The sequence below is a fragment of the Schistocerca nitens genome, chromosome 6, assembly GCF_023898315.1.
Source record: "Schistocerca nitens isolate TAMUIC-IGC-003100 chromosome 6, iqSchNite1.1, whole genome shotgun sequence".
NCBI classification, from domain to species: Eukaryota; Metazoa; Arthropoda; class Insecta; order Orthoptera; family Acrididae; genus Schistocerca; species Schistocerca nitens.
Window position 1 is genome coordinate 556,822,797 of NC_064619.1, and position 25,161 is coordinate 556,847,957.

Genomic DNA, 25,161 nt, shown 5'->3' on the forward strand with positions numbered 1-25,161 from the left:
AACGGGCTGTGGCAGTAGACGACCAACGCGAGTTCCTTTGCCTGCAAGTCCTCTGATTGGCTCGTGACCATATCGATTGGACTCGACTGAAAAACCGTAGTCTATTTACACGAGTCCTGATTTCAGTTGGTAAGACCTGATGGTAGGGCTCGAGTGTGCCGATAACCCCAAGTAACCATGGACCCAAGTTGTCAACAAGGTACTGTGTAAGCTGATGGTGGCTCCATAATGCAGTGAGCTGCGTTTATATGGAATGGACTGTATCGTCTGGATGTTCGGCTACTTGGAGACCATTTGCAGCCATTCACGGACGCCATGTTCCCAAACTACGATAGAATTTTTATAGACGACAATGCGTCACAGGGAAATATTTGTTTGCGATTGATTTGAAGAATATTATGGACAGTTCTAGTGAATGGTTTGGCTGCCCATATCACCTGACATGACTACCAACGTATATCTATGTGACATAATCTACAGGTAAGTTTGTGCACAAAATCCTGCACAGGCAACACTTTCACAGTTACCGATAGCTGTAGAGGCAAAATGGCACAGTTTATTTGCAGGGAAATTTGAGTGACATGTTGAGATGGTGCAACACTGAGAGACTGCACTACGCCGTGAAAAATGAAGCCCGACACGATATTAGGGGTATCCCATGACCTATGTTACATCAGTGTACATTTCTATAGGATACTTAACTAATTTTTCGATGGACTCGAAAATTTGTTGAGAAGCGGGATACAGCACCATATCGTGAGTGGAGAGTCAACTAGCGATAATGAAGCAAAATTAGGCGATCCAGAGGTGTGTGTAACGGAACCAATGCTTTTCGTGTTGTACGTTAATTACTCAGCAAACATTATTTTTTACGAGACTGAATTCTTCACTCTGCAGCAGTGTGAGCGCTGATATGAAGTTTCCTAGCAGATTAAAACTGTTTGAAGGACCGAGACCCGAATTCGGGACCTTTGCTTTTTGCGGACAAGTGCTCTATTGCCTTTTTTATTATAAAAGACAATGTTCATCTTAAAATAAAATATTTCTTGAAATCTTAAATAAGTTTGCTCTTGCAACATCACTTCTTTGATGTAAATGGTATGAAAAACAAAAGACATTAACTGTTTCTTTCGGTACAAAACAATAATGGACCACGTCGCCTTTCATGGCAGAGTACCTCGCTAATGCCGTTGTACCTCGTGTTGGAGCAGGGCACCTCTTCTTGTGTGTTGGAGAATTCTCTCCACTGATTGGGTCCTTTCTTGTTCAGAATCATCAAATGTAGTAATTGCATTCTTCTACCCAGTGCACCCCAACTGGGTGGGTGATCAAGAAAAGCACTGCCTCTAAAATTTGCCTAATTTGTTCAATATCATGCAGTTTGAAAAGTGATTTTCTTGTAGTAAGGCCCGAAAGTATAGCACATTCTGACGGCACTCTCAGAAAAAATAAAAAACAGTCAGAGTTCGAATGCATGTCACTGCATTGGCCTTCGTTCGGGAAGTATGTCATGTCTGTGAGAAGTAGAATCGGTGGTATGGTTCAGTTGCTTGCCGCACCGTCCGAAGCAGGAGGCGATCATATTTGGGGCCGAACACCACGCTGCCTCTGAAGGCCAAAATGTCACGTTATGTTTTTCTGTAGACACAGTGGGGTATCATGTGAATTGTATGTAACCTGCATCTTGTCATGTATTTCCCATTTACAGCCTGATACCAGAGTGTGCCCATCTCCATATCAAGCTGTATCTGGTGTACTGTATGCGTCTCTACAGCACTACTCGGCCGTCCTCTAGTCAATATACGATATATATCGTGTGCCGTTGCCATCCTGAAAGTCGGTAGTTCCGCATTATTGTGATCCACAAAAAGATTCGCATGTGGGCAAGCGATGGAATGATGTGAGCCACTGCTAGCAACACCAGACGAGAGGATGGTGCCAGTTTCTCTAGCAAGGTGAAGGCCACATCTTGATCGTCGCTGCTCATTCACGGGTATGGACTAGCCCAAGGACTCTACGCATACTAGGAAGGGTGAGGTTTTCATATCCAACATTAAAAATCAGCCCTGTGCTCACAAAGTATCCTAATCCTGCCAGAATTCGGCGCACAAACATCACCATCATTGGAAACAATTGGGCCATTTTAGGGATGTGAGAAGCTAGGCTAGTGTTGCATAGATGAGGATCATGTCTAGTGCCCTTAACCAGTGACTTTGAGCACTCATACGAGTTGTTTTCAGAAGACGTGTGTGCCGCTGTGTGTCGATAGTTGGTAGACAAGATAGTTCCCTAGAATTTCACCTTGTCTATCGTCTGTAATGGTACCAAACTTACCGTTGGGAGTCCTCTCACAACATTCATCACTCCCCAATTTTTACGTGATCATTTGACTACCCATAGCTATACCGTGCAAATTAATGCAATGCAAAGCCACTCTTGTCTCATCGCCCCACTCCGCCAAAAACATAAGGTCGTCCATGTCTGTTTTGCATATGCACTTGTGGTATTTTGTCTTCATTCCTTGGAGTCGGTTTTTTGGAACCCGCAGACCAGTGGCTCGAGAGTGAAGCCACGTTAACAGCGGGCACACTTGTCTAACCGGTCGCGAGATGGTAATGGGCCCCGCCATTCTTCCATTCATAAACTCTCTGGAGGAGGCAGAGTGGAGTAGTCGCATCATGGCGGTCACAAAACTGTGTGAAAACTTCATATACCGGGTGATCAACAAGTCAGTATAAATTTGAAAACTTAATAAACCACGGAATAATGTATATAGAGAGGTAAAAATTGACACTCATGGTTGGAATGACATGGGGCTTTATTAGAATAAAGAAAAGAAACACCCCATATTGGTAGCCGCGTGAAAGATCTCTTGCGCGCGTCGTTTGGTGATGATCATGTGCTCAGCCGCCACTTTCGTCATGCTTGGCCTCCCAGGTCCCCAGACCTCAGTCCGTGCGATTATTGGCTTTGGGGTTAGCTGAAGCCGCAAGTGTATCGTGATCGACCGACATCTCTAGGGATGCTGAAAGACAACATCCGACGCCAATGCCTCACCATAACTCCGGACATGCTTTACAGTGCTGTTCAGAACATTATTCCTCGACTACAGCTATTGTTTAGGAATGATGGTGGTCATATTGAGCATTTCCTGTAAAGAACATCATCTTTGCTTTGTCTTACTTTGTTATGCTAATTATTGCTATTCTGATCAGATGAAGCGCCATCTGTCGGAAATTTTTTGAACGTTTGTATTTTTTTTTTTTTTTTTGGTTCTAATAAAATCCCATGTCATTCCAAGCATGTGTGTCAATTTGTACCTTTCTATCTACATTATTCCGTGATTTATTCAGTTTTCAAATTTATACTAACCTTTTTATCACTCAGTACATCATCACTTCCCCAAGCCAAGCATGAATCAACCTGTCAAAGGCGCGATCGAAATGTATCGACACCAGTACATAACAGACGACATGTTGTTGCCAATGCGATTGCACCGTGGTAGTCGCGGAGTGCCGTTTGTACATTGCTCTCCCTTCCTGGATGAGTTTTCCAGGCATTCGCCAAGCAAAACCGACCCCTTCGGATTGCCACAGGACAGAGAGTGATTCATCACTCAAAATCTACTGTCCAGTAACATATTATCCAATGGCGTCGTTCTTTACCTCATCTCAAGCGTTTGTTAGCACTGGCTACAGAAATTTATGGCTTATGAGGAGCTGTTCGATCATCGTGCACAGTCATTTTAATTGCCTATGCACAATCATTGTGCTAGCTATATTTCTGGTAGCAGTTTGGAACTCACGAGTGATTCCTTCTCCTCTAAATTCACGCTTCTTTTCACAACCAACATCCGCAAACCTTGACGGACCCTGTCCGCCATTACATGAGGTGTGCCTGGCCTTGATTTGACTGTGGTTGTTCCCGCTTCACCGTCGCGTCACTAACATTCGACCTCGGCAGCTTTAGAAGGGTTGAAATATCCCTGCTGGATTTGTTTCTCAGGTGACATCCAACGACTAGCACACATTCCAAGTCACTGGCCTCTCCTCACAGACACATTCTCCTGTTACTGCTTCTCTATTTTCCCAGATAGACTGAAGTATGCCATTGTTAAACCACTACATATAAAAGGGGATACGTCTCATGTCAACAACTACTGCCCAATCTCTCTTCTCACTGCCTTATCCAAAATTCTTGAAAAAGTAATGTATTGTAGAGTAGCTTCACACCTCTGTAAAAATAAAGTTTTAACAAAATGTCAGTTTGGTTTCCAGAAGGGTTTTTCAACGGAAAAAGCTATATATACTTTCAGTAATGAAATATTAAAAGCTCTGAGTAACCGGAAGTCACCCGTTGGGAATTTTTGTGATCTATCAAAGGCTTTTGATTGTGTAAATCGTGGAATACTTCTAGATAAGCTCAAGTACTGTGGCATGAATGGGGCAGCGCTCAAATGGTTTAAATCATACCTAACTGGAAGAGTGCAGAAAGTTGAAGTAAGCAGTTTACATAATATGCAAAAAACTGGTGATTTCTCAAACTGGGGAACACTCAAGAATGGGGTGCTGCAAGGTTCGATCTTGGGTCCTCTGCTGTTCTTAATATATATTAATGACTTCCCATTCTATATTCACGAAGATGCTAAGCTGGTACTTTTTGCCGATGATACAAGTATAGGTAGCACACCCAACAGACAAGAATTAACTGGTTAAATTGTAAACGATGTTTTTCAGAAAATCTTTAAGTCTTTCTCATTTAAGTGGGCTCTCATTAAGCTTTAACAAAACACAGTACGTACAGTTCCACACAGTAAATGGAATGAGACCATTGATAAATATAGACTTCGATCAGGTAGCTAAGGTAGAATATTCAAAATTTCTAGGTGTATGCATTGATGAGGGGTTGAACTGGAAAAAACACACTGAGGATCTGCTGAAACGTTTGAATTCAGCTACTTATGCTATTAGGGTCATTGCAAATTTTGGCGATATACGTCTCAGTAAATTAGCTTACCATGCCTATTTTCATTCTCTGCTTTCGTATGGCATCATATTCTGGGGTAACTCATCAGTGAGTAAAAGAATGTTCACTGCACAAAAGCGTGTAATCAGAATAATTGCTGGAGCTCATCCAGGATCATCCTGCAGACACTTACTTAAAGAGCTAGAGCTCTTCACTGTGGCCTCATAATATATATATATATATATATATATATATATATATATATATATATATATATATATATATATATATTCACTTATCAAATTTGTTATTAACAATCTGAACGAATACAAAAGTAATAGCAGTGTACATGGCTACAACACTAGGAGAAAGGAAGATCTTCACTACTCAAGGTTAAATCTAACCTTGGCTCAGTAGGGGGTAAATTATGCTGCCACAAAAGTCTTTGGTCACTTACCTAATAGCATCAAAAGTCTAACAGATAGCCATATAGCATTTAAAAGGAAATTAAAAGAATTTCTTAATGGCAACTCCTTCTACTCATTAGATGAACTTTTGGATATAGTAAGTGGGTAATTTACCCAACCCCCGCAAAAAAATTAAAAATATTAAGTGTCATGTAATATTTTGTGTAATGTAGTATCTTGTATAGACACCTTTTATTAACCTGACACGTTCCACATCATTACGAAGTGTCGTATTCATGATCTATGGAACAAGTACTAATCTAATCTTATCTAATCTAATCTACTGACTATACAATACTACCCGGCTCCTTCTACACCGGTAGGTTCGACTCTCATGACATCTAGTGATCTATTCTGCGTTACATAGGTGTGTCCATACACTTATGATCAGAGAATTCAAATTCAAGGTGTGAGTATGAATGGCCACTTTGTCTAGGATCCATAAACTTCCATAAAAATTTTAACTAGATTGCAACAAATTTAGTAAGTGCAAAGAGGACACATGGATAATGGAACAGAATACGGATAGTAATATTATGCATGTGATAGAAATTGAGGTGGGTGGGAAATGCAATCAAGGGAATGGATATTATGTCGACCAAGGAAGCTCTTTGATGGATTCCAAGACATAAGAAAATGCGGCGATCTAGTGGGAAATAGGTAAAAGATGTTAAGAGACATGCAAGTGCAACTCGTAGGTGTATATCTCAAGAAGATAATTCAGGAAATATTCTGAGGATGTTTCCTGCGTTTTTTCGCCATTCAGAAAAATCTCACTGTTTATAATATCATTATATAATTTCATTTCATGTCAGTTTCATTGGTTTCGTATTCATTGATCCATTGCTTTAATTTCAGTGCATTTGTTTCTTTTTAGGTAACCTAGGATTTCATCAGTACCCTATATGCCACGATATTTCACATATGAGGTGAGCTATTAGCTTCTATCTAACAGCCAGCAGTTGACTCAGTTATGACATGAAATAATTCCATATCTACTAGACATTGTGTAAAATCATGAATTTCACAAAAGGCAAAACTGTAGTATCATATGACTTCGACATTGATGAGTCACAATAAGAATCGACAAGTACAACTAATGGTTGTAATACTTTTATGGGATATGAAATGGAATTACCACAGTTGTCGCCACGCGGGGTTGCCGTGGGGTCTGAGGCGCCTTGCCATGGTTCGCGCGGCTCCCCCCGTCAGAGGTTCGAGTCCTCCCTCGGGCATGGGTGTGTGTTGTCCTTAGCGTAAGTTAGTTTAAGTTAGATTAAGTAGTGTGTAAGACTAGGGACCGATGACCTGAGCAGTTTGGTCCCATAGAACTTACCACAGATTTCCATTTTTCCACTATTGTAGGTACAGTAGGTGTTAAGACTGTGGTTCATTGTTAGGATACTGGGAAACTGCAATCAGTCTGTAAGGGAGATTGATTACAGAAAATTTGTGCGATTCATCCTAGAATATTGCTCAAATGGACAGATGCCAAAAAGTATTAAGAGGAGATATTGAAAGCACACAAAGAATGCTGTGCGAGAGAATGAATGTCTGCAGGACTCATAGGAGAGCATAATGGAAGTGGTGGAAGTCTTAACTAGCATTGGTTTGGACACGGATATTAATTAAAGTGCAAAGGTCTGCTTGCAGATTGAGAGGCAATTTTATCCGAGGAATCTAGGAATACCCTAGTGCCCGTAGTGTTGCTCTCGGGGCATCCATGAAAACAAGTTAGACTAATTACAGAGCTCACAGAGTCATTCAAGAAGATATTTGCCATGCGTATCATATGCAGATAGAATGGGAGAAAAAGTTTGTGGTGAAGTGGAAAGTACCCTTTTCTATGCACTTCACAGTGATTTTTAGAGTATGGATGTGGATGCAGATGTAGAATATCTGACAACTACCAAAGGATAATAAACAACACCAGAGCACCTATAAATAATGAGAATATATTTTAATAAAATAAATAAAGTTTGTGTAATAAATACTGTACAAATTCATGGAATATTTTAAAATTAACAATAAATCAGTCTTGGAGAAATCAACATTTGACATGATAGTTTGCAGTGCTATGTTGAGCTTTATGTGCCTTCATTGAAGACAGGTAAAAAATAACGACTTCTTCTGAGTCCATGACATGCTACCTCTTACTAACACCAGAACACAATATGTACTTTATTGTGTTTTATAGCGTTGTTGACGAGGGATGCATCAAAAAACTCATTGTGTGGCAACAGTGTCGCGATGGGATCCTTTACCGAGTCTCAAACTGGGCGCAGAAGGCAGGCGGGGTCTCGATGGCCCCCGGGATGTTGCAGTGGAGAGGCGGCAGGCCGTCTGCCCGGACTGAGAAGTTCTGCAGAAGCGCCGCCAGCATGAGGAACATGTTCTGCCGGGCGAACGTCTCCCCAGGGCACACCCGCTTGCCTGCGAACACATACAAATAATTTCTGGTTAATGTGTATTGCATACCGAGAGACATGTAATAAAGATAAAATTAAAACTCATGTTTTATTAAATTGGTGGCACACACAACTAGTCTGAATCATATTCAACGAAGAGAAATCAAAGTGGGCTGCTGAATAATTCTGACAGTGAAAAAATTATCACCAACTATGGAGATAACAAAAAGGGAGTTGCACAAAAGTGATAATTTTTGCAGGCAACACAAATGTTATAATTAATCTGATTAGAAGGCAGGAACAGAAGCAAATGCTAATAAAGTTTTGCAAAAGGTTAATTTACAAGGTGCTACCGTAAGAGCGTGGAAAAATGTAACAAGACATAGAGGATGCTCGACTGAACGATTTGAGTAAGGAATCTGGGGTCAGAGAGGCCAGCTTAAGGTGATAATAGGAATAAAATCACATGACTGTTCTTTTTTATTTACATTAGTTAAATGCTAAAACCATCACTGACAAAATAAACCTACCATTTGAATTGTATCTTCCAAAATGTGCTGAAACTGACTGCCATCATCCTCAGTGCAAGCACGTCTGTGACGAATAAGATTCTGACGCACACTGACAAAAATCCCTTTCGTGTTTCGAATCACATCACAGGCAGCTATTCCCATCTCCGTATCCACTGGGGTCTCTTACACAAGTGACCTTAGATATCCCCATAGAAAATAAAAAAAAGGGATTCAGGTCAGGTGACCTGGCAGGAGATGGAATAGGACTTCCCATTCCGATCCAAAGGCCAGGAAATACTGAACCAGTACTGCTCCATCGTATTGTACTACACGTCACTTAACAGCAATGAGTAATGAATGGATCTGTTGTTCATTCATAACACCTTCTGTCATGCGACAACAGACCCTCGTTATCGACAAGTAAAGTAAACAAAACTTCCATCATGACTTCCTCGTAATCAGGATCACATTCCTTATTTCCTTGCAGGAAATAAACAATGTACGTCTAAATAAACAGTACAGAACGCGTAAACTTTTACGTGTGTTATTTGTAAATAAGCTGATAATACAGTAATGCTAGACAAAGCGGTAGACTAGTTTATTTCCACATTTCCTTAAGCTGGCTTCTCTGACCCCAAGCTCCCTACCTCAAATTGGCCAGTAGAGCATTCCCTATGTCCTCTTACATTTTTGCACGCTCTTACGGAAACACCCTGTATGGTAATAAAAAAATTGACTTTTTCTTATTTTCAGAGACAGAAAATGGCATAATTTCTGTTTTCTACGGGAAAGAAATAACAACATGAACTACTTCTTGGCCTTCTCAGTAAAATCCTTTTTGGTGTGACTATGTCATATGAAGAATGTTTCTTCTGCTATTGCAGACAGCACAGTCACACATGCAACGAAAAAGGAGGTTATTAAAATGGGTTTCAACTGAAGAAACCTACATCCTTGCATTGAACTTCATCTGTGCTAAAACAGCCACACACTTGCTTGTCAACTTCCATGAGATCGGCTTAAGAAGAAAAATAAGCCAACCAACTTTCCAATCGGTAGACGTTGAAATATAGCGACAAAAACTGGATATTTTATACGCTTAAACACTCTGAAAGTAAATTACTAGGACATGGTAACACATACCAGTGCTGAAGGGTAATGTGAGGTCCTTGGTGCACAGAGTGCCGTCGCTGTTGAGGAATCTCTCTGGTCTGAAGTTCTCTGGGTCTCCCCACACACCCTTGTCCATGTGCATGCTCCATAAATTGGTCACCACCGCAGTTCCCTGCAACACAATGTATTAATCAGCACACAGAAATTTTTATCTCTGTGAAGCTTAGAGAAGTAATACACACATGACTTCTGTAGATATTGTAATACCCACATGTCACTCAAACTCCGACTTAGTAAAGTACAAATAATGTGTTTCAATATGAAAGTATTATAATTAATATGAAATTATAGTTACCACAGCACCAAACCTTTTTAAATACTTCGTCTTCCTGCGCCAAACAGCGGAAGCTAGAGACCAAAAGCTGACTTTGCTACTGAGTATCCCAACAGGATCTGGAGGTTTCCAACTGACCTTTGATATGGAGCATTACAATATGAAGTAATGGTTCTAACTGACCATTGGTATGGAGCATCCAGACAGGGGATAGAGGTACCTGGCTTAACTTTGGTACAGAGGAGACCAACAGCGGTAGAGATTCCCTCTGACGGCTTACATGAAGGATTCCATTAGGAGGCAGAGACTGCGAACTGACCTTTGGTATGGAGTACCCCTGTAGGGTTGTGTCCTCTGTAGCTGCATGGGGGATCCCGATTGGCAGCAGCGTCTGTATCCTCATCGTCTCTCGCAGGATGGCCTCTGTGTACGGTAAGCTGCAGACAACAGGTTGATGTTAATATGTTAAACATAACATTATCATAAACATAACATTCTTATAAACATAAAAGAACTCTCTTTGATGATTGATGGGAAGATGGGAGTATATTGGTTGTACAATGAATTATCTGAAGAGTGCAAGGTATGTTTCTGTGTACATAGAAATAACGTCATCTCAACAGTATAAAATGCAAATATTGGAAAAATATTATATATTGAAGTATCGATTGTGAAAAGAATTGCGCTATGTGATACGCTTAACTCAAAAATTAACGTAATAGGTAATTCTAATTTCGTTACCAGTTATGGCCTTGGGAGAAGAAGGATATGACTGGTTACAAATTCCTGAGAGAATATGTTTCTAAGGGCAGTCAGATAATTTTATTCCATATTCATCTCTCCATTCTTGTCCTGAAGCATTAAAGCACAGAATATTCAGGTATTCAGTCGATAATAATTAACTTTCTCCATTACCATGGTAGCTAGGATGAAGCGGTAACCATATCAGGGGTAATTGTACTGCAAAGTGGGTTATTGAAAAATTTTCACTGCTAGAATGCGTCTGGGTAGTAAAGAAAGGATTAACATCATATCGGAAGTGTGGTCGTTAGTGAAGGGCAGTAGTTCAGATAGATTCTTTTTCAAATTTTCTATACTGGAATTTGTCTTAATCAAATTCTGGGAAACATTTAAAACCTAAATCGACATCCCTGCATGGGGGCTTGATCAGCATTTTCTGAAAAGTGACCCCAGCTATTCCAGGGTGTAGGCCAGTGTGCGCAACTCTCACGTTTTGTGAAAAGTGAGTAGTTGGTGCTCTACAATTCTTGATCATCAGACTGTCTGAATCGTCTGGCGGGAATGTGCAAAACAGACCATAATGTGTGCTGGTAGTCCATCCACTGGGGATATTAACCAGGAGACGCCCTTGGTGGTGGTGATGGTGGTGAGAAGAGTGGGCTACACATCACAAACAAATTCCAGTCTCTTCTGATATCGTCCAATCAAGAAAAACATGAGCGTGACTGTATATAATACTAGCACTCTGCGTAGAACCCTACACTGATGAGCTGCAGTAAAGACGTGTGACATGTGATGAAGGAGATGTGGAAATTATTTTGGTGAGACAGTTGTTGCAGCTGGACTGACACCACCTGTAGGTGGTGGGTTGTATCGGCTAGCCAACTTGTGGCTATATGTCTAGTGCATACTCACTGGGGGCGGTCGTTGAGGTTTGGAAGCCTGGAGTTTCCCACGACAGAGTCCAGCTCGAGTTGTGCTCGCCTCTGTGCCTCTGGGTGTCGGGCCACGTACAACAGGGCCCACGAGAGCACTGTTGACTGCACCATGGAAGCTGGCAAGAAGGTGTCGAACAGGGTGACCCCCAGCTGGTCAGCTGCGAACACAAACAACTGCTGTTGACACATTGTATAGCAAATGTAACAGAGCATCTTACATGTAATGTTGGATGATGTGCTGACGTTTTGTAGTACTAAGATCGAGCAACAGCTCAACATATCCAGGCGCTCATGACGGATATTGAGCAAGGGCTCCATGAGGAGAACAACGGTTGTGGCGAACATAGGTGTTAACGATATCGAAATAACCACAGCAACAGCAATAGTTTTTGTCAAGTGAAAGTCGACAGACATGAAGTCCCCCACCCCTCGAACCCTCAATGACAGCACTTATAAGACACGTGATTTGTATATTTTTATACTTTTATGATAGAACTTAACAGAAAAAGGAGCAAGTTTGTTAGTTAATAAGATATAGCTTCCATTTAGTACGTACTGGAATATACTGTGTCAGTCCCTGTCTTCTTCTTCTCCTTTATTTCTCTCAGGTATCTGTCAATGAAGTCCCTCATGTGATCATCTGAGTATGTCTTCTCGTGTTCCTTGATCACTTGCTGCAAAAAGACAGACAAAGTCATTTATGTGACATTTCTGTCAGAGAAGAAAAAACAATTCCCAACTTTATTCTACATTATCAGCCTCAACTCAGTTACCATTTATAGATACAGAATTGATACATATGGAGACCGCAAAATGAAGTGCATGAAGTGTAAAAATTTTATTGTGAAGATATTGTCTCAGATACGTAACTAGTGGATCTCACGTCTGTTTAAGTCTTTGAGATGGTAGACTAGTAGTATAAATACTGCCCTAGCAGCCGCCTATTGGTCTGTAATGACAGGCAGATGAACGAAACAGATGTCTGATGGACAGGTACACTTCCCTGTTGGGCAGAAAATTGATGTTGTGGTGAAAGAATGAGACGCATTTCTTTTAGCAAAAGCTTCTGTTTAAAAGCAAAAAATTCACCAACTTGGATTGCGTTATCATCTTGTCAGTTATGTTGACACTGTTTTGGCGTGTGAAGTGAGAATGGTATGCTATTGAGAACATTAGTAATGTCAAATACGTCAGGAAAATAATCTGCTGAGAAATGCTTCTCATCTTTTTAATAGCAGTTATTCCAGCAAAATCTGCTTCAATTTTCTCATCAGATTCTCAGGGTAATGGTTTTTTTCTGGGGATTTATTAGACAGGAGAGAATCTGAGGAGGAATTTCTTGCCAGAAAGCGCTACTACTTCAGGAGGAACATTATACATCTACATCTACAATCCGCTAGTCACTTTATGTCGTAGTAGATTGTACATCTCCTAACATCATCTATTCCTCCTTTCCTAATCCAATCACGATAGGCACGTTGGAAGGATGATTGTCGATAGATCTCCATATGATCCCTAACTTGTTTGATTCCTCATCGTGGTCATTTAGCGAGACACGTGTGGGGGGAAGTAATAAGTTGTCCGACACCTCCGGAAACCTGTGTTACTCACAACGTCTCTCGTGTAGCATGTACATTAGGAGTTTGTTGAACATCTTACTAACGCTTTCGTGCTAACTAAACGAATGTTTGATGAAATGTGTTTCTCTTCTTTGGGTTTTCTCCATTTAACCTAAACTGGTAAGGGGTCCGGACTGATTAAGAATATTCGCTCCTCATTTGAGCAAGTGTTTTATAAGCCTCTTCTCTCGAGAGTGAATCATGTTGCTTTGAGATCTTTCCGATGAAACTCAAACATCTGCTTCTTTCAAACAGTTTGTTTTATATTATCAATACAGATGGTTACTTTAGGTATGTTACTGTTTCCAGAGGTTGGTTGGAAATGGTGAAATTGAATAGCTTTGGATAGCCCACCTTCCCCGCCTACACCCTACTCCATTTGTGAATAATTGTTCCAACTAAATTAGTATTGACTAAATTACGAACCTCTTAAATTGTTAACACCGCATACAAAAATTTGTGTGAAATGTGAACCAAAAGCTGTGCAAACCAAAGAAAAAGACTGCATACACTATGCTTGTCCCTCTTATTCTGGATAATTGTTGCACAGTATGAGACGCTTACCAGATAGGACTGATGGAAGACGTTAATAAAGCTCAATGAAGGGCAACCCATTATGCATTATCGCGAAATAGTGGTGAGAGAGTCAGTGACACGATAAGGAAGTTGAGTCATTAATCCGAAGATGTTTTCCATTGTAGTGAGATCTAGTCACGAAATTTCATTGACTAATCTGCTCGGTTCAATGGCAAAATACTTTGTTGACAAAGTAACAAAATACAATATATATGATAACACAAAAGAACATTTAAGAGTGAAGTGGAGTAATCACACAGCTGTAGATGTAGATATATTTACGCTCAAGGTCACTGCTAGTTCCTGCACCAGTCATCGAACCTCTCTATGTCTCTCTGCCGTTTGTTTGAGTCTTCTAGAGTTGCTGTTGGATACCCATCTCTCCTCTACATAACAGCTAAAGGCAGCTGTAGTTAAATTGGATTTTCTAGATTTCTTTTTGAAAATCTTGCCTCTGCCGACAAGTAAAGTGGTGGGTATCTCGGTACTCACATGGAAGTATGCCAGAATCTTCTCGGCGGACTCGACCGTGTCATGGTAGCCCGACATTTTAGGCGCGATGGAGGCCAGTGCGGAGTGCAGCGTGAGGAAACCGCCTGTGGCGTCTCCAGCCCTGGCCGTCTGCAGACCCGCGTGCCCCAGGTAGCGGCACACCCCGTCTGCTGTCCGCGGCAGCCGGCTGCCCGCCACCACCGGCATGAAGCCGTTGATGAAACTGGGGAACAGCGCATCAGGCAGCAGCACACGCCGGCTGCCGTCTCCTCCTGATGACGACTGCACCACAACCTGTCGAAACGTCTCCAGTCACCCATAGGGAAGCCACTTACAGTAATGTAGTTAGGTACAAAAGTTCAAAACTCATAAAATGGAAAGGGCTACACTGTGCTGCACTATTAGCTGCTCAGAGAAATGACACAGAACTGAAAAAATCCTTCCAGTTCATGGTTCTTAAAGCTACCGCTAAAGATTATATAAGCACCACACTAAACAAAAATAGAGTCCAAAAAGAATGTGCATTACACCTGATTGGCAGTCCAGAACACAACCACTGAGTTCCAATCTTGCATATCATACCAGTGCATTCCAGGTGTTAAGTTAACGTAGTTGCAGGTATGAACAGTCATCTGCAGCATGTGTAGCTGATTAACACATATTCTGTCTTGCTCAACAAATGGTTCAAATGGCTCTGAGCACTATGGTACTTAACATCTAAGGTCATCAGTCCCCTAGAACTTAGAACTAATTAAACATTACTAACCTATGGACATCACACACATCCATGCCTGAGGCAGGTTTCGAACCTGCGACCATAGCTGTCACACAGTTCCGGACTGAAGCGCCTAGAACCGCTCAGCCACCGCAACTGGCTCTTGGACAACACCACGTTGAGGTACCCAGCTGCAATATGAGGTCGTTATATGGCTGAATTTGACCGTTATGGCTTTTCTGGTCGCTATTTGAAGGAGCCACCTTTCTGAGCAGTCAAGCTGATCAGTTAGTCATTCTACATCTATGCTCTGCAACCCTCATTACTGAGTGTGACAGGGGTACCTTGTGTACCATTGGCACATTCCTCCTTTCCACTTCCAGTCACGAATGGTGCGCAGAAAGAAATATTCTTTATAAATCTGCGTATAAGCTTGAATCTGTCTGATTTCAGCCGTGCGGAGAGGCTGCGTGGTTAGAGGCACCATGTCACTAATTGCGTGGCCCTTCCACTGGAGGTTCGAGTCCTCCCTTCGGCATGGGTGTGTGTGTTGTTCTTAGCATTCAGTTAGATTAATTTAGTTTAAGTAGTATGTAAGTCTATGGACCGATGACCTCAGCAGTTTGGTGCATTTGGAATTCACACACATTTTCTGTCTGATTTTATCTTCATTGTCTGTTAGCCAAATCTACAAGGACACAACTATTTATTATCTGACTTCTAAAAAGAATGGCGCTCTCGGAATTTTTACATTAAATCACTAAATAAACATGTGACGTAATGCAGTGCTCTTCTTGAATCCTCTCTCTTTGCTCACCCAGTCCTATCTAGTAAGAGTTCGGTCTGTAAACAGTCATCTGGAGCTTACGACGTTACTCAGAAGGAAGCCAAAAGAATGTATTTGTAGAGAAGTAGGAAAAAATTTTGTCTCCACGTACTCGTGAAAACAGCTTTGTACTTATGTAACAGTCGTACAATGAAATATGCGTCATTTACAAATCTATAAGAACAACATCCAAATTAAGAAACATGATTCAGGGCAGTATTTTTTACGCTCTGCGCACCTGCTTCGCGTGTCTGCAATGCGATTTTGTAAACGTCTTTATGGGAACCCCTCTTCATAACTCTGTGGACGGATATCGTTTTTGCCTGCAGCTGTTTGCCCTTCTGAGTTCAAACCTGTCAAAAGCCCTGCCAGGTATCAGGGATTTTCTTGACTGGTCTGTAGGAATGTCTTAGTAGTAAAGAGTGAATGAATTAAAATTTCGTGCATGATGCGGCAGTTTTTCACGCATCTCAGTATGTACGATATCATACGTCCTGAGCTACGATAGGTATTTGATTTTTACCCCGTCAGCGATTGTTGTCTAATGTTAAGGAATACGTGTAGGCTCTTGAAATTGGGCCAGTGGTTTAGGAGGAGATGTGGAACAATAAACCGCACAGGAGCACGTACATACAGTACTTCCATTTTTATAACATGTATGTATTGTGAACAGTAATAATCCTACGTACTGATACTGCCACTAACTTGTTTAAAGCACATGGACTACAATGAAGAACTATCGTAGCGCTTGCAGTAATTACAGATTATCACCAATACAACAGATGTCCAGAACATCACGAGTGCGACCACCACTGCTTGTCTACGTTGCGTGCTGCTAGCAAGAGGGAAAACTGTTCCTGGGACTCACCTCATCCTGCCGTTCTCCCCGGATGAGCTCCACCAGCTCCGTCATCTCAGCTTCGATCTCCGACTCCAGGTGGTCGGAACGCCGTCCGAAGCCAAAGTCTCGCAGGTACCTCAGCATGAAGCGACGCTGCTCCATCAGCTCTGGGCCCACTCTGAAGTTTATGCCTGCACAGCGTCGAACATAGCCTCGTCAACATTCATGTGACGTTGAGGAAACTTATGCAATTCGTTTATGAACTTCTGTTGAGATATTACACGGAACAGAATGTGCCACTTAACTGTGAGCGAGGGGGTGGTTGGGAGGGTGTGAAGACAACCATTTGCCAAGGTGTACCTAACGTCAGTCACTCCATTGAAATGAAACAAACGTGCCAACCTTTCAAATAGGAAACTGGCCACTTACAAAAGCTTAAAGCCACTGTTTCTAAACCTGTGGCCTACAGTTCACTGTACATCACATTTAATCAATGTCCATTATACGTTTTGGCGAGAGATGATCTTATTTTGGAGAAAGGGCAGATTCATAGCAGCGAGGTGCCCTCTTTAGCTAACGACGAGCCAGATGCAGTGAAAATTTTTAATACTGCTTCACGTCTGAACCCAGCCTAGGCTTTCAGGCAGTAAAGTGTTAAATAGTGACTGGATCTTACGTTTTTAATATTGTGATCAGCCAGTATCATTCATAAGCTATCCTACTTTATGATTTTGGTATTTCCATCTGTGTGTGTCTGTGTTTGTATAGATTTGTACATTTTCATTATTTTGTAATGTTTTTGTTCTGTTTCAACAATATTGATAACACTCAGCTCATAAAAGACTTCAGTGTGGACTCACTGAAGACCTGGCTGTCACGTCTCCAAGCCAATGTATAGTAATCTTCCCTACACTTCAGGATTCACGACACGTACTACCTGTACCCAGAAGAAGGTCAACAATATCTGTTGGGCTGCCGATGCTGTCCTATTTGCTATAATATGGGTGAGCTATAACAACCGATAAGTGTGGTATGGGAACACAATAAAGCAGTTGGCCAAAATAATAATAACAAAAGACATTTTTCATGTTCTTCTTCATTAAGTTGATCTTATTTTAAAAATTAAATACCTGATAACGAAGAAACATGACACACTGAAGAAGCCTGACAAGCACCTTTATTATATAGAAAGAAAGTGGTCACATGTTCCGATTTTGACGTGCACCTAAAACCAAGATTCGTGAAATGTGAGTGATTTGTGAAGTGTAAAGGAGCCAAATATAATATGGTCACCCTCTCTAAACTTTCTAGCAAATGGTGCAATCGTGCGGTATAAGCGTCGTCTTCAGAGGGTCCCAGTAAGGGGAGTGCATGAAAATAGAAGCATTCTTTGTGATAGTCCTGATTCTTGTTTTTTGTTTTTGGAGAAGAGGTGAGTTTTTGTTAAGTTTTAGTTACGGAATGTGCTTCACTGTCAAATATAAATGTTACCTGTCCAGTTTTTTAACCATAGAAAGTCAGCCATGTCTGTTTTACCTTGGATTTGTTGAACACATTTTACATCAACTGTACCTTTGGTAATCAATCACCGTCTGTAATGTAGGCCGTTCTCCTGATATGGCTCCCATAAAAGATGTCGGTGATGGAAATGACGGCGGTGAATATGAAAAATGTCCAGTCTGTAATGCACTGTATTCCCAGGACAACAAAGGACGAAACTGAATTCAGTGCTTATAGTGCTTTTGTCGACGCCACGTAATATGTAGTGGACGAAACTAAATTTATTTACACTCTGTGTTTGAAAAGTAAATGCCAATACTCGGATGTTTTCTAGTATCAAATAATTTTTGCAAGTTCTTTTGTGTTTAGTGATTTTCTTGCCAACTCTCAAAGTTTTGCATACCTTTAACACATAGGGTCTTATTTGGATCACATTTCTCATAAATAAAGAATAACCACTTTCTTTAATTATCATTAGTTTCTGCATTCTGCATAATGCTGTTACATCATTTGACACTAGCACAAATAGTAAACATACTTGGGAGTGTAATGGGCATGTGTTCTTCCTTTTTCTGGCATTCTAATGGACAAACAAGTGATAGAAAAAAGGCGGCTATCTTTTGGGACTCTACCTTACACTTTTTTTACGGTTGAAGTGAAAAGTAAATACCAGATATGGAATGTTTCCATATTGCATGAGCGTAAAGCTGGAAACTAAACAGCGAAAACTATTAAACTAATGTTAAACTTCCTTCTGCAGGTAGCAGACAGTGCTTACCTAGGTCCTGATGGGGCATCCTCTGCTTGATGGCGATGTTGGATATGCGGCCCTGCAGACTGGGGTTGTTGAAGGCCTCCTTGGCAGCCTCGTAGTCGCTGATGACCACCACAGGTAGAGGCCCAAAGTAGAAGCCCACCAGTTTGGAGTTGTAGCGGCGCGTGAAGGCGTCCATCACTTTGTACGGGAACTTGTAGTTCTCTAACAACAGCTGGATGTAGCTCCCCCATATTGGTAGCGCAGGGGGCCCTGTAACATACAACACTGGAAATGAGTTCTGCCACGCAGGCAACAGCGGCAACAGAGCTGGAAGCAGACATGTCATTTTGTTTAGGTGACGCACACAATCAAACCGCTTGTGTTTGAAACCACAATATGCTTATGTAACAGTATACGCACCAACAGGACAATCCTTATTTCATTAAATAAAAGGTAGACGAGGACACTTAGTTTACGTCGAAAAATTCTGGGCAGAGGAGTACCGCAAATATGTTTCAGTTACAATTTGTGGACCTGAAGATCTTCAAGAACGAAAGTAAATGATATCACTATATAGAAAGTGAAAAGCCAACATATACGCTATGGAGAAGAAACATGTAGTGGGACATTTTGGAGTTGAAGAACTCTCTGACATCATTGGAACGTGCAAATAATTTATACACCATGTGAGCCACATTATAAGCATATTTTACCACGAAGTGGAGCTGCCCATCGCACTCCTTCAGATTTAGTGGTCAGATGGTCCAAAGGATATCCCGTCAAAAACTGAACACAGACCAAGCTTGAAAACAGGAAGAACGTATAGTGAACTGTGACTAAAGAAGGAAAACAGAGGCAGGGAATGGTCCAAGGTAAAGATACGAGTATGTAACACTGAGAAAATTTTAGTGGCTATCTCTTCGTGTTTATGTGGTCTCGGTGTTGGACTGTGAAGGGGGGAATGTGGGATCAAATCTCCCTCGAGCCTCACTTACTTAAAAAAAAAAAAAAAATTATGAAGTGCTCGTCTGGTCATTGACGTATCTGTTTGTATTCAGATTTTTTACCTGTGTCGTGGCGCACGTCCGTTTGTAACAGCGACGCTTAACGAAGGGATCTAAGATGTACGTTTCTCCGACTGCTCCACACAACTTATGACTCTTTCGTTCCGTTATGGTAGTTTTGACTCTTGAATTGTTTTGTGTAACATAGTTCACACCCGTTTATTTGTTGTTCTCATTTCTGTTAGAGGTCTATGCGGCATCTCGACCGCCGTGTCATCCTCAGTGGAGGATGCGGATGGGAGGGGTCGTAGGGTCAGCACACTGCTCTCCCGGTCGTTACGATGGTATTCTTGACCGAAGCCGCTACTATTCGGTCGAGTAGCTCCTCAGTTGGCATCACGAGGCTGAGTACACCCCGAAAAACGGCAACAGCGCATGGCGGCCTGAATGGTCACCCAACCAAGTGCCGACCACTCCCGACAGCGCTTAACATCGGTGATCTCACGGGAACCGCTGTAGGTACTGCGGCAAGGCCGTTGCCGGCATCTCGACAGCTCTCATTATTATTCATCACATTTACTTGCGACGATAATATGTTCTTACCACATGACTCATATTATACAGGGTGAGTCACCTAACATTACCGCTGGATATATTTCGTAAACCACATCAAATACTGACGAATCGATTCCACAGACCAAACGTGAGGAGAGGGGCTAGTGTAATTGGTTAATACAAACCACAAAAAAATGCACGGAAGTATGTTTTTTAACACATACCTACGTTTTTTTTAAATGGAACCCCGTTAGTTTTGCTAGCACATCTGAACATATAAACAAATACGTAATCAGTGCCGTTTGTTGCATTGTAAAATGTTAATTACATCCGGAGATATTGTAACCTAAAGTTGACGCTTGAGTACCACTCCTCCGCTGTTCGATCGTGTGTATCGGAGAGCACCGCATTACGTAGGGATCCAAAGGGAACGGTGATGGACCTTAGGCACAGAAGAGACTGGAACAGCACATTACGTCCTCATGCTAACACCTTTTTATTGGTCTTTTTCACTGACGCACATGTACATTACCATTAGGGGTGAGGTACACGTTCGGCGGGCGTTTCATAGGACGTGGAGGACGCATTAATTGGCCTGCCCGTGCTCCTGATCCTACACCTCTGGACTTCTTTCTGTGGGGTACGTTAAAGAAGAATGTGTACCGTGATGTGCCTACAACCCCAGAGGATATGAAACAACGTATTGTGGCAGCTTGCGGCGACATTACACCAGATGTACTGCGGCGTGTACGACATTCATTACGCCAGAGATTGCAATTGTGTGCAGCAAATGATGGCCACCACATTGAACATCTATTGGCCTGACATGTCGGGACACACTCTATTCCACTCCGTAATTGAAAACGGAAACCACGTGTGTACGTGTACCTCACCCCTCATGGTAATGTACATGGGCGTCAGTGAAAAAGACCAATAAAAAGGTGTTAGCATGTGGACGTAATGTGCTGTTCCAGTCTCTTCTGTACCTAAGGTCCATCACCGTTCCCTTTGGATCCCTACGTAATTCGGTGCTCTCCGATACACACGATCGAACAGCGGAGGAGTGGTACTCAAGCGTCAACTTTAGGTTACAATATCTCCGGATGTAATTAACATTTTACAATGCAACAAACGGCACTGATTACGTATTTGTTTATATGTTCAGATGTGCTAGCAAAACTAACGGGGTTCCATTTAAAAATAACGTAGGTATGTGTTAAAAAACATACTTCCGTGCATTTTTTTATGATTTGTATTAACCAATTACACTAGCCCCTCTCCTCACGTTCGGTCTGTGGAATCGATTCGTCAGTATTTGATGTGGTTTACGAAATATATCCAGCGGTAACGTTAGGTGACTCACCCTGTATAACCAACGTATAGTATGACAATTTCTAAGACTACAGAAGGAGAACAGACACTTCAATGATCGGACGGACAGTTGATAAATTTGTGAAAAAAAATGGGACACAAGGGAGATGAACACAGATTTCTCTCTTTGTATTCCATCACCGTGCCCATACAACCACAGCGCCATGGTTCTTGCAGTTCCTTAGATGTTGCGAATCGTAAGCTTGAACAGTTCACTGTTTCTGTTTTCCTTCTTTATCCAAATATCAGTGCACTTCTTTCTTGTTTAAATGTTTGTTCTGTGTTCCGTTTTTGAAGAGGTGGAAGTGGATCAGTGGGTCATTTTTCCACTAAATCTGAGGGTGGCGCGATGGGAAGTTTCCTAGTAAGCAAATATGGGGGAATCTAAATGTCAACATTTCACAGCGTTGACTTCTGATGATGTGTTCAAATGGTTCAAATGGCTCTGAGCACTATGGGACTCAACTGCTGTGGTCATAAGTCCCCTAGAACTTAGAACTACTTAAACCTAACTAACCTAAGGACAGCACACAACACCCAGCCATCACGAGGCAGAGAAAATCCCTGACCCCGCCGGGAATCGAACCCGGGAACCCGGGCGTGGGAAGCGAAAACGCTACCGCACGACCACGAGATGCGGGCGTCTGATGATGTGTGCCAGCAGCAATGTTTTCTTACAATTTTAAGTTGCAGACAAATATTTTGCTCATGTTGTTTATGGTGTTACTGTTTTATAATACGTAAGTCCATTTACAACTACAGCTACAACCATATTCTGCAAACCATTTTATATACGCGACAAAACGTAGTTTCAATTCTACCAGTTATTAGGGTTTCTTCTCGGTCCATTCCCTTATGGAATGGGGAAGAATGTCTAAACGCCTCTGAGTTCGCTGTAATGAGACTAATTTTGTTTTCGCTATCCCAGTGCGAGCGATGCATAGGGAGCTGTAGTCACTCCAACATTTAGCATTTAAAATTAGGCTTTGTGATTGATAAGGAGACTTAATCGGGATTGTGTGTGCCTGTCTTCTGCCATTTTAGTTTCTCCAGAATCTTCATGACACTCTTCCACGTGTTAAACAAATCTGTGTCCATTTGTGCTATCTTTCTCTGGATACATTCAATAACTGCTGTCAGCTCTACTTAGCGTGAGTCCTACACACTTCGGTAATATACTAGAATGGATCGCACAAGTGATTTTCAAACACTCTCGTTGTCAGCTGATTGTATTTCCTTAGTATTCTCCTAACGAAAGGAAGTCCGATACTTCCTTTAACTCCGACTGAGCCTATTTGGTCATTCCACTTTATATCCATAAAACTGGTGCATCCGTGTGTGCAAACGATCTGACCAATTTCATTTGAGACCCATTGATATTGCAATCTCAGGATACTACGTCTCTTCAGTTTGGGAAGTGCGCGGTTTAACATTTCTGAATATTTAAATTCCACGAATTCGCAATTTCGTCAAGGTCCGACTGAGTATGTGAGCAGCTTTTACCACACAGCTCTTTATCGTGGTTAACAGTATCACCCGGAAAAAATTGCAGTTCCTCTTATCTAACAATGTTTACAAGGTGATTAATGTAAAACACGAGCAGCAAAGGTCGCAACACATTTCCCAGAGGTCACCTGAAGTTACATCTGCGTGTCGGAAACTTCTGCATCCGTGCATACATAAGATCTGTAAGAAGTGAAAATCATTTTGTGTGCCATGAGGTGCCATAAAAGACACCTTGTTGTTGTACTATTTCTATGTACAACGAATTAAACACGATGTTATAGTAACAGTGAAGAAAAACAACACTCTCACTTGATCAGGAAAAACTAATAAAATTTTTTGCTGTGGGAGGAGAAAACAGATTGCCCACTGGGATGTCGTTAGGAGTCTCAGAAATTAAATCCACGTAGAAGTATTAGAGGATGTCTGAGTACGATTTAATACATTAACAAGCAGCGTCACATGGACAGCAATAAGTATCTATGGCTGTACGACTTGTCTGGTGTAGTCAGTCTATCTTCTAGTGAAAAGAATTTCAAAACCTGTGGGTAACCATATGGCACAGATAGAAAATCGCGATGGAGGACTTTAATTTATAATATGGAGAGACTGTTAGAAATAAACAGAGATACATTCTCAGAATGGGGCGATAGTGTTAGTACGAAGAATCCACTATCTTTTTGAAAGAATCAAATTTTCCTGCTCCGGCTGTTATTTACTTCCACTTTAATTTTATTCTGTGTACTCTGTCGTTTCGGCTGTGCAGCCTTTCTCAAGTAAAATATTAAAACCGTTAACTACATATGTTTTGGGATACAATCATTTCCATGGACACTCCGTGGGTGTCCAAGCTCAAAACCTGTATCCTGAAACCTCTGCCAGGCACTTAAGTGTGAATTGCAGAGTAACCATGTAGATGTAGATGTAGGTGCTAGGTAACACCGAACTGTGTGCAGTGACACCACGATACAAATGAGTATAGCCATATTGAGGGACCTACATATTTGCAGAGAGACTCTGTATGATCGTATCTTGTTTAGTAATGACTGGAGTTCACCTTACAAAGGGAAGTAAATATTGCATCAACAGTGTAGTGAAAATATGGAGATCATTATTGGCCACACATGGTGCGTGTAGGCTAAGTAACTGGCCATTGACAGATTGCCGGCTATTTCCATGTAGTATGTGCACAGTGGAGGCAGATGAAACCAAAGCTGTGATTCAGTGATCAGCCTCTTAATATAGAAAGATAGCAGGAAGTACGTACCTGGAGGGAAGTTATCGGGCCTGGAGTATGCGGTCCTCACTAGCAGAATCAGCAGCAGCACGACGATCACCCCACACAGGAGGAGAGCGAGAGGCGACATCCTGGTAGGTCTCGGTCTTCAGGCTCCGTCGATTCTTCACCGGAGGTCCTCGTGTTCCTTGATCACGCTAGATGCACAGGTAGACTACTAGTGATGTTGCTTTCTTTCTGCCTTCTGACCACATGGACCCCCTAAGCTGCTTTTTAAGCATCGCGACGCTCGCTTCCCACACCACGAGGCCCCTCCGAGATAACGATGCCCCGCCTCTCGGAGGCCACGCCCACACCGCCACGTGTCGTGACTCGGCGCCTCTCTCACTGGAAAGGTACTCCCACAAAACCTCGCGTCATCACACAACAACAACAATCTGCAGCGACGGAATGTCGTCATGATTCGACACAAATACATGTACTCTGATACATCATCAGAAAATCTTACGTATCAAATGAAACGGCACAATTCAGATGCAGGGTAAATGACATCTTCTTTAAAGCCAATTCCCTGAAGATAATTAATGACACATTTTACTCTTATAATTGCTTAGGCTTCCGAGATCAGAGTCAGTCGACATGAAAGTATGCTGGGCATGGTACAGCGTCATAATGTATAAAACCACT

The 25,161-nt window shown here is 41.8% G+C and overlaps 1 protein-coding gene across 1 annotated transcript; it reads right to left on the reverse strand.

Annotated features, from left to right (window-relative positions):
• Positions 1 to 1,508: 1,508 nt before the first annotated feature.
• Positions 1,509 to 24,604, reverse strand: LOC126263459 (probable cytochrome P450 304a1). Its single transcript, XM_049960552.1, has 10 exons — positions 24,505 to 24,604; positions 18,826 to 19,074; positions 16,575 to 16,738; positions 14,166 to 14,459; positions 12,035 to 12,152; positions 11,456 to 11,636; positions 10,119 to 10,236; positions 9,496 to 9,637; positions 7,697 to 7,865; positions 1,509 to 1,608 (listed from the first exon to the last, which is right to left on the reverse strand). Exons 1-10 carry the CDS (start codon positions 24,602 to 24,604, stop codon positions 1,509 to 1,511), a joined length of 1,635 nt encoding a protein of 544 aa, XP_049816509.1.
• Positions 24,605 to 25,161: the final 557 nt, after the last annotated feature.

Coding starts and splice junctions, on each gene's coding strand:
- LOC126263459 (XM_049960552.1), bottom strand. CDS start 24,604: ATGTCGCCTCTCGCTCTCCTCCTGTGTGGGGTGATCGTCGTGCTGCTG. Junction 16,739..18,825: donor GATGCCCCATCAGGACCTAG/GTAAGCACTGTC, acceptor GACGCTGTGCAG/GCATAAACTTCAGAGTGGGC. Junction 10,237..11,455: donor AACCTCAACGACCGCCCCCA/GTGAGTATGCAC, acceptor TGTTGTCTGCAG/CTTACCGTACACAGAGGCCA.